This window comes from Ananas comosus, linkage group 22 (assembly GCF_001540865.1).
Source record: "Ananas comosus cultivar F153 linkage group 22, ASM154086v1, whole genome shotgun sequence".
Taxonomy (NCBI): Eukaryota; Viridiplantae; Streptophyta; class Magnoliopsida; order Poales; family Bromeliaceae; genus Ananas; species Ananas comosus.
In genome coordinates this window covers 8,599,125-8,608,231 of record NC_033642.1, presented here as the reverse complement: position 1 = coordinate 8,608,231, position 9,107 = coordinate 8,599,125, and the positions used below count along the sequence as shown (strand labels likewise).

General features: G+C 35.9%; 1 protein-coding gene across 1 annotated transcript; it reads left to right on the top strand.

Annotated features, from left to right (window-relative positions):
* LOC109727664 lies at positions 4,816 to 8,620 on the top strand. The gene is made up of 6 exons (XM_020257834.1): positions 4,816 to 5,024; positions 5,930 to 6,065; positions 6,156 to 6,695; positions 7,056 to 7,548; positions 7,706 to 7,787; positions 8,242 to 8,620. The coding sequence occupies exons 1-6, from the start codon at positions 4,989 to 4,991 to the stop codon at positions 8,443 to 8,445; spliced, it is 1,491 nt and encodes a 496-aa protein (XP_020113423.1). The 5' UTR covers positions 4,816 to 4,988; the 3' UTR covers positions 8,446 to 8,620.

Here is a 9,107-nt window from a genome sequence, read left to right as displayed (position 1 = left end):
TAAGATCGAAAAAAATTATAGTATAATTAATTTATTACGATATGTGGAATGTAATATTATTTTTTCCATCATATTTTCGTACAACACATAAATTCAAACGGAGCCTAAGCTTCCACCTAAATCTACTTTTAATAGTGTGAACATAGCATAATTCTCACATAAATAATCTCTTTTTTTGATCCATAATAATTATAAAAGGTTGTTGAAACGTACTATTCAAGAGCTTATGGTTAGGTGTTTTATGTAAAGGGACAATGATATAAATAAATCTACTATATGAAGAAAAAATGATTCAGTAAAGATAATAATAAAATTAATAAAAAAAATAATAACTAAATCCAGTAACAACTATAACTTTTTACTATAGGTCAGGAGGTGTTTAGTTCTCTGAAAAATATTTCGTAAAATAATTTTGTGACTGAAAAAATATTTTTCATCCATTTAATTTTCAGAAACATAATTTTTTTTAGAACTGTTATTCTAAAATTTCATAAAAAGTCTTTTTTTTTATTTTTAAAATTTTTTATTCAAAAAATAAAATTATAGAAAAAAAATATTTTTCATAATTTTTTTTTGAAAAACAATTTTGTACGGATTTTTAGAAATAATAAAAAAATTCAATAGGAAGCTTCCCTCCAAAATCTCTGTAAGTAGCCTTCAATTCATCGCCACACATTACTTTTATTTCTATTCCAGTGTTATAATTTTTTCCTCTAAATTTAAATTTTTTAAAATATGTTAACATTAAAAATATTTAATAAATTATTTAATAAAAATAAAATTAATACACGCCAGTAGATTAGATTGGAGGAAGTCTACTGTGTCACACTTATACTACATCATTAATAACCAGTTGATCATTTTTTTTTTAAAAAAAAATATAATAAATTTTTTTTTCTATAATTATAATATAATGTATTAATTTTTTTAAAAAATTATCTAATTAGTTTACGACCGGTACGTTTAGAGATGTCAATGGATCGGATTTGGGGCGAATTTTTAAAAACCCGAATCCAAACCCGACTCCAAACCCGAGACCCGAACCCGAACCTAAACCCGAACTCGACGGATTTTAAAAATCTATATCCAAACCCGAACCCGAACCCGAAAATTTGAATCCGAAACAATTATTTCTTTTTTCAATATTTTAAAATATATTATATTAAAGAGTACGGCTACTATACTATTATGAGTATAGAGCCTCTTGTACTCATATAAGTTTTTTGCCGTTAGATCTACCCTTTAATCATTTTCATCCGTTAGATTATACTATTCAACCAACCACCTACTCAACCCTAGGGGGCCCACTATCAACCTAACCGTAACCACTCTCATCATAACTGCACATTTTTTTATCTGAACGATCGAAAATTTATGAGTATAAAGAGATCTATACTCATATGAGTATAGTAGCTCCAGCCTATATTAAATCTAAATTTTTAAAATATAAATTCAAATATAACATCAAATTTTTATATATATATTATATATAATACAAAATAAATTTGGATTGGGGTCGGGTTCGGGTTCAGGTTGGGTACAGACAAAATTCATATTCGAATCTATATCCGTCGAATTTCTATTTTTGATGTCCATATCCGAATCAATATTCGTTTGACATCGAATATATCCATTTCATTCGGGTTCAAATTCGAATAAAATTTTAGATATCCATACCTATTGGCATCCCTAGGTGCGTTCTAGAATTTTCCTCTTTAAGAAGTTTTGTCTTTTGAAGAACCAAACATTAAGAAGTAATGTTTGTGGGGCCCACAGTGCGTGGCATTTGTTTGCGCGTAGGACAAGCAAGCCAATAGATTTCTGCCAAGTGTCCCGTGTAGTTGTAAATGTCCAGCCTGACGGGGTGGGGCCTCTGATTTTGACCGTCCACGCACTCCGAGGCCCCGCCGCGCTCAAACCCAAAGTTTTGTGACCGTTGGCGACGGGATAAAATACCGAAATTACCCTTCTCTCCTCTACCTATTTACCTTCGACGCGCTTTGTAGTCACTGCAAGAGGGTGTCAGCGGGTTGTAAAATTCATCTCGTGTTCCGCTTATTTACCAAACACAAGCCGGCTCATAAATAATAAATTAAAAAAATTATAAAAAATATATATAAAAGGGCTGGAGTTATTATATTCATATAAGTACAGAGTCCTTTATGTTCATAAATTTTCGACCGTTTAGATAAAAAAAATGTGTGATTAGGATGAAAGTGATTACGGTTAGGTTAAAAGTGGGCCCTCAAAAATTGAGTCGGTGGTTGGTTGAATAGTATAATTTAACGGGTGAAAATGATTAAATGGTAGATTTAACGGTCAAAAACTTATGAGTATAATAGATTCTATACTCATAAAAGTATAATAGCCGAACTGTATACAAAAGATTAGTTTATGAGATTTTATTTATTTGATTTTGACCTAATAGGTGAAACTTTATATATAAATAGGCTTTTTAGAATTGAGTTGGATTTTATATTTAGGGTAGGCTAAAAATCAATTATTTATTTGTATATGTATAAATATAAAATGTATGTATTCAAGCTGTTATCGAGCGGAACATGAGTAAGCTAGTCTCAGCTCGTGTTCGATTCGTTTATTAAACGATCTGAAAATTTAGCTCGTATTTGGTTCGTTTTTTTAAATGGGCGATTAGATCTCGAGCTCATTTGGAGTCGAACACGAGTCGACTCACGAACAGCGAGCTGAATTGTCACCCCTAGTTACTGTTGCGTGTAACAACTCAAACGTAGGTTTAAAATTGCGAGCAAAATATCGATAAAAAATTATTCAGCTAATTTTTGCAAATAATAAAAACGTTATGCAAAATATATTGATATTTAGTGAAGACAGTAACTTTGATGGCTCTGTTAATAATAAAAAAAATATATGTATTCATAATTTTGCCCTCATTTTTTGTGACCTAATATTCTTGAACAATTAAACGCCAAATGAATTTATGGTTCACGCGTTTTCGACCCATGGTTATTTAATGAATAATTAGCAGCTTCGAAATTAAAGTTTTTTTCTTTCATTGTTTGATTAATAGAAAACTAGTAACGTAGAATTTAAAATTCTCTTGTTTTTATACTTTTGTTTTCACTGTAAGCTACGGAATATTAAATTTAAGTACATTTCATAGCTAAATAGTCTACATCACTAATTTACTATATTTATTATTTTTAAATTTTCATTCAATGTAAATAACTTTAGCAATATACTAGACAAAAGTATTCATACACCACAAACGAAACAAAAGAAAAGAATTATTAATATTATGCTTACAAATAATAATAATAATAATTTATACACTTGCATATATTACCATATTTGATTGGTAGAAAGGTACTAATCACAAAATATTCGTTACAATTTATTAAGCGTGAATAAAATGTAATTAACCATTAATTTTTTAATTTTATAAATTATTATAAAATTTATTTATAAATATTATTTTTTTTAAAAAAAATAATACTATTTGTACACTTATATCAATTGGTGTATATTTTATACCCTAGCTTTTTTGTGGCTATGAGTAACTCACTTGTCTTATTATATATATTTTTTTCCCTAAAATGTTTAATAAAACTTTATAAATATTTGCATTTGACAGTGTAGAATTTAAAAATTGTAACACTCTCTGATTTAGAATAATCCTATATATTTAAGATATAATAAAGGGTAATTTCTTAACTCGGCTATAGTATTTTGGGTTGTAGTTAGACCAAAAGATTAAAAAAGTTAAGCATGTTAAAATTATAATAGTTTTAGAATGAATGAACCTCTCTGAAAGGTGAAGCATCAAAGTTATTATAAGAGCCAATCATTAGCCGAAAAGTATGAAATATGAGTTTCGACTGAGCCGGGATTTGAAAGATGGGTTAAGTCAGAATTTGAGTGACAAGACTAACGAGACAATTTCACATCGTTTAATACTTGTGATATAAGATATAATAAGACTAAATCTCTTAACTCGATTATAGCATCCGAGGCTTAAAAACGGGGCCTCATAAAAATGTGTCTAAATTATAAAAATTTTTCTATCAATATCCGCTTTTCACTCCCCCCGTTATTAAAAAACCTACAATTTGCCTCTTTAAAAAATAAAAAATATTCATTTCGATTCTTGCCACCAGTGTTCAGTTAGAGTTCTGTTTATATCTTATTTTTTATATCCAAAATATTCCTGAAACCCTCATCCATGCCTACAAATATGCTTTCGGCCGCCGCCTCGCCCTCCGCCACCTGGTCCTCGTCCACCCCTCTGTTCATGCCCATACACATGCCCTCGATCGCCCTCCACCGCCACCTCACCCTCACACTCCCCTACCTCTCCATCCACGCCCACCAGGATCTTTCTCTCTACAATTGTCGAAATGAAGGGGCGGCGAGAGTGTTGGAGGAGTGGGAGAGCAGGTGGAGAAAATGGAGTCGGTGCTGAGATCGAGGGAGGTGCGAAAAAGGAAGGAGGAGAGAATACGGCTGCAGCTACGGAAGAGAGCTTCGGATGAGAGAGGAGACGAAGGATGAGAAATAATTTGATCGTTTTATCACAATATATTTTTACTTTAAAAAAATATATATAAAATTTTAAATAACAGTGAAAAAAAAAATAAATATTGACGAAAAATTTTCTATAATTTAGCCACTAAGTACAAATAATTTCATGCGCACAATGCCAAGGGAAATGCAGCAGATATGAGTAACTTCACAGTGGCAAAGATGTAATAAAGTGCCAACTACGGGCCCTCTTTCTCCAGCTGTCAAAATCGGAGAAGTTAAAAAGAAAAAAACCGCATAAACGGCATTCGAGTCTCGCCCCTCAGACGCTCCGAACCCCCGCAGCGGCCGCCCCCCCAACGCGCGGCGGCGGCGCCGCAACTCCGCCGCCGCGGCCGCGGAAACGCCGTTTTCGCCGACGCTGAGCTCGGGACGTGTGAAGTAAGAGCCAAAAAAAAAGAAAAAAGAAAAAAAAGAGCGCTCTTCGTATGGACTACGAGCGAATCGAGAAACCTCTCTCTCACGTACTCTCTCTCTCTCTCTCTCTCTCTCTCTCTCAGATCGATTCCTCGCGATTTTTTGGGTTTTTTGGCTTTAATTTGTGATTTTTTTGGGTTCGATTTTTGTTGGATTTGTGGCGGAGGCGGAGGATTCTCTACTCCCTCGTTTTCTGAGATCGATTTTTCTTACATTTTTGCTGCACGATTTGCGATTTTTGTTGGATAAGGCGGAGGATCCTCTCCTCTCTGAGATCGATTCCTCTCAGTTTTTTTGCTTCGGTTTGCGATTTTTGTTCGATTTTGGTTGGATTTAGAGTGTAAGAATCACTCTCCTCGTTCCCTAAGGTTGATTTCTCACCTTTTTTTTTTTTGCTTCAATTTGTGATTTTTGCTCGATTTTTGGTGGAATTGGAGCGTAGGAATGTCTCCCTGTTTCTCTCTCTATCTTAAAGATCGATTCCTCTTAATTCCTTTATGCTTCAATTTGTGATTTTTGTTCGATTCCTCTCAGTTTTTGCTTCGGTTTGCGGTTTTTTGTTTGATTTTGGTTGGATTTAGAGTGTAAGAATCTCTCCCCTCGCTCTCTAAGGTCGATTTCTCACTTTTTTTTTTTATTTTTTTGCTTCAATTTGTGATTTTTGTTTGATTTTAGTGCCGAGGTTTCTCTACTCTACTCTCTCCAGGATCCACTCCTTCCATTTTCACTTCAATTTGTGATTTTTGCTCAATTTTTGTTCGATTCATGGCCCCCTCCCTCTCTCTCTCTAAATCGATTACTCTCATTTTTTCGCTTCAATTCGAGATTTCTTTTTTTTTTTTTCGCTCGATTGTTGTTAGAGAATAGATTCTCTACACACACTCTCTCTAATTAATTCCTACCATTTTCGCTTCAATTTGTGAAATGTTGTTCAATTTTTGTTGGATTTTAGGGTGGAGGATTCTCTCCGAAGAAGCTCCGAGCTATGCTTCTCGGAATGGAGAAGAAGAAGAGCACAGGCGACGAGGTGGATTCGAAGTTCTCGCTTCGATCCGAGCTCGATCATGCCGAAATCGACGACGAACGGCGTAAGCTTTTCCCCCTCCCCCAATCTCTTCCCACAGCGTAATCCATAGTAAAAATCCAATTTTTATTCAACTTTGGATTGGATTTCACAGGTGGTAGCCACTCCGACGAGTTCAAGGACGTCGACATGGTGAGCTCCCTCTCCGAGTGCTCCACCTCTTTGGATTCAACCAACCCCCAAAACCCCTCGAAATCGAACAACAATCCCTCATCAATGTTACGAAACAAAATCCTAGAAGACGATTCGTTCGATTCGGAGAGCGCGGCATCGTCCACCTTCGAATTCCACAAGGATCGGTGCGCGAATCGGCCTTTTTCCTCCAAACCGACCCCGTCGAAGTGGGACGACGCGCAAAAATGGATCGCGAGCCCTAACAATTCGAATCGGAGTGGGAGGGGGAGTGGTGCTCCGGCGAAGAAGGGGGAGAGGGTCGGGTTGGGGAGCCGGCAACCGCCGACGAAGATCGTGATGGAGATCGCGGAGGAGGAGGCGGCCGCGGAGACGAAGAGGATCGATCCGAGCCAAGGGAAGAGGGAGAAGAGTGTGAATTGGGAGATGGATCCACTTCCGGAATCGAATTCGTGTGCAAACGATGCCCTAGTAGCTGAAGACCTTGCTGCTGATTCTGCAGGTGAGAAATTTTCGATTTTGTTACCGGAGTCCGCGAAAGATTGAACTTTGATTACAATTTTGTTTCTAGATTTTACCTACATTTTATATTCGGGCACGGAATTTGACTTCCTAATGATGGTGGTAGTTGCACTTTTTGCGACTTAACTGTTATGCAGAACAAGTTATAAGTGAAACAGTAAGGACGAAGTCGAAATCCCAGTTAAAGTTCAACAACCGAAATAGCCGTTAACCCTAAAATTTATCATCAGTACCTGTTCATATATTGCTGATTACAAGTTTAGAATATTGGCGGATTTATTGCAGTTTCAGATGATGTTATTTCGTTGCTAAACTTAACATGTCAGATGTTCAAATGCAGTTTCGCTGATTCAACATGATTCGTCTACGCCGCTCCAAAATGCCACTACATGTCTGAACCACCCGCCAACGGTCCGGGCAGTATCGATGAGAGATATGGGCACTGAAATGACTCCTATTGCTAGCCAAGAGCCCTCGCGAACAGGAACTCCCGTGAGAGCGACGACGCCAGCGAGAAATTCCAATTCTTCTCGACCGTCAACTCCGCAGCAGTCCAGCATTGTTTCTGCTTCAGGGAATAAAAACAATAATAACAGTGACAACGGCGATTGCAGCGCGAAAGAGTTGAGCGAGAAGGAGCTGCAGATGCGAACGAGGAGAGAGATAATGATCCTGGGCACGCAATTAGGCAAGACGAACATCGCTGCGTGGGCGAGCAAAGAGGAAGAAGAGAAGGACGCGTCCCTTTCTCTATCGGATCGGTCCACCAAACGCGCCATCGAAACCCGCGCCGCTGCGTGGGAGGAGGCTGAGAAAGCCAAGTACTTGGCCAGGTTTAAAAACAATCATATTTTCGATCTAAAATCTTGATTGTAAGTAATACGCTCTCACGCAACATTTCGACTAAACTGCGGCTAACATAAGATCTCTGCAATGTTGTTCTTGTCGACTTTTCCGATTTGCGACAGTAATGCACTCATTTTTTGTTAGGTTTAAACGGGAAGAGATCAAAATCCAAGCATGGGAAAACCATCAGATAGCTAAGACAGAAGCCCGAATGAGAAAAATCGAGGTAATGACTTCTTCTGGTACTCGATCGAAGAATTTAAATTATGTCGTAGAAAATTTCATTGTAAAATTCAAATCTGAATCCATGATTTGGTACGCGAGTCACATTGGGCCCTAGTGTTTACTATCATGGCCTTGTTTCTCGAACACGCTTGGTGCTTTTGCTTTGGTGATAAGCTGAAATATGCTGTCGAACCTCAAAATTACAAAAGCAGAAGTTCTAATTTGAAATTTCTGCCCCACATGCTGCCAAAAAATGTCGTTTGCGCTAATTTCGGATTCAAAAAATAAGAAATCGTGTTTATATTGCATGATGTACCATACATCTTCACGCTTAACTCTGATTTCCGTGACTTGAGCAGCGTGACCAAGAAAGATAAATAATGTTCTCAAAAAAAGTTCAAAATTTCAATTTCTGAGGACGATCGAACTCTTTTATGATATCTATCGATGTCTAGGTCGAGATTGAGAGGATGAGAGCACACGCGCAAGAGAGTCTTATGAACAAGCTCGTGACCGTGAGGCATAAAGCTGAAGAAAAACTTGCGACAGCAGAAGCAGAAAGAAACGAACAAGCGGCGAAAATCGCGCAGCAAGCGGAGTATATCAGACGAACCGGCCGGTTTCCTTCCTCATGTACTTGTTGGGGTTGGTGCTTCTAGTGTTACTGCAACTGAAGATGCTGTTAACTAGTGTATCAAATTGTTTCAGTGTATTAGATTTTGTTGTTCTTCTCTTTTTTCTGATTCGGTAATTTCGTAAAATCGAATCTCTGTAATATTATATGTGAATTATCATTTTGTTGTTTCGCGATTTGGATCGATTTCTCGTCTGTTTTATTTCCTGCCATATTAATTCATAGCTTTGTATCAAAATTGATTGAAAACTTCACCTAAAATGAGTTAACACAATAACATAAATTGAATAGCTTATTAAGCAAAAGGCCAACTTTTAAAATATATTATTTAAGTTTTAATTTAATAAATACTCAGATATAAAATTAACATAATACTTTGTGAGAAAAACAAAGGGATTTTATTGCAATATCGAGATAGTGAAGGGACCATCTATATATTTTATCCCTTGAATAAGTAATTAGGACTAGGAATTAGGAAAATACACACTGCTGCGGCTATTATTTATTTATTTTACATTTTTTTAAAAAAAATAAAAAATTAAAAAAGTTTTTACTTATTATCCCCGACTATTATTCAAAATTTTTAAATTTATTTTAAATTATCAAAATATTCTTCTAAAATTTAATTATATTAGTGAACTCTCGGAAAAATTAAAATATTTGAAGAAATATTTTAAAATTAATAAA

Excerpts from the sequence above, each read along its gene's own strand:
- LOC109727664 (XM_020257834.1), top strand. The coding sequence starts at position 4,989 with ATGGACTACGAGCGAATCGAGAAACCTCTCTCTCAC. Across the intron at positions 5,025-5,929 it reads TCGAGAAACCTCTCTCTCAC|GGTGGAGGATTCTCTCCGAA; the intron begins GTACTCTCTCTC and ends GTTGGATTTTAG. Across the intron at positions 6,066-6,155 it reads CGAAATCGACGACGAACGGC|GTGGTAGCCACTCCGACGAG; the intron begins GTAAGCTTTTCC and ends TGGATTTCACAG.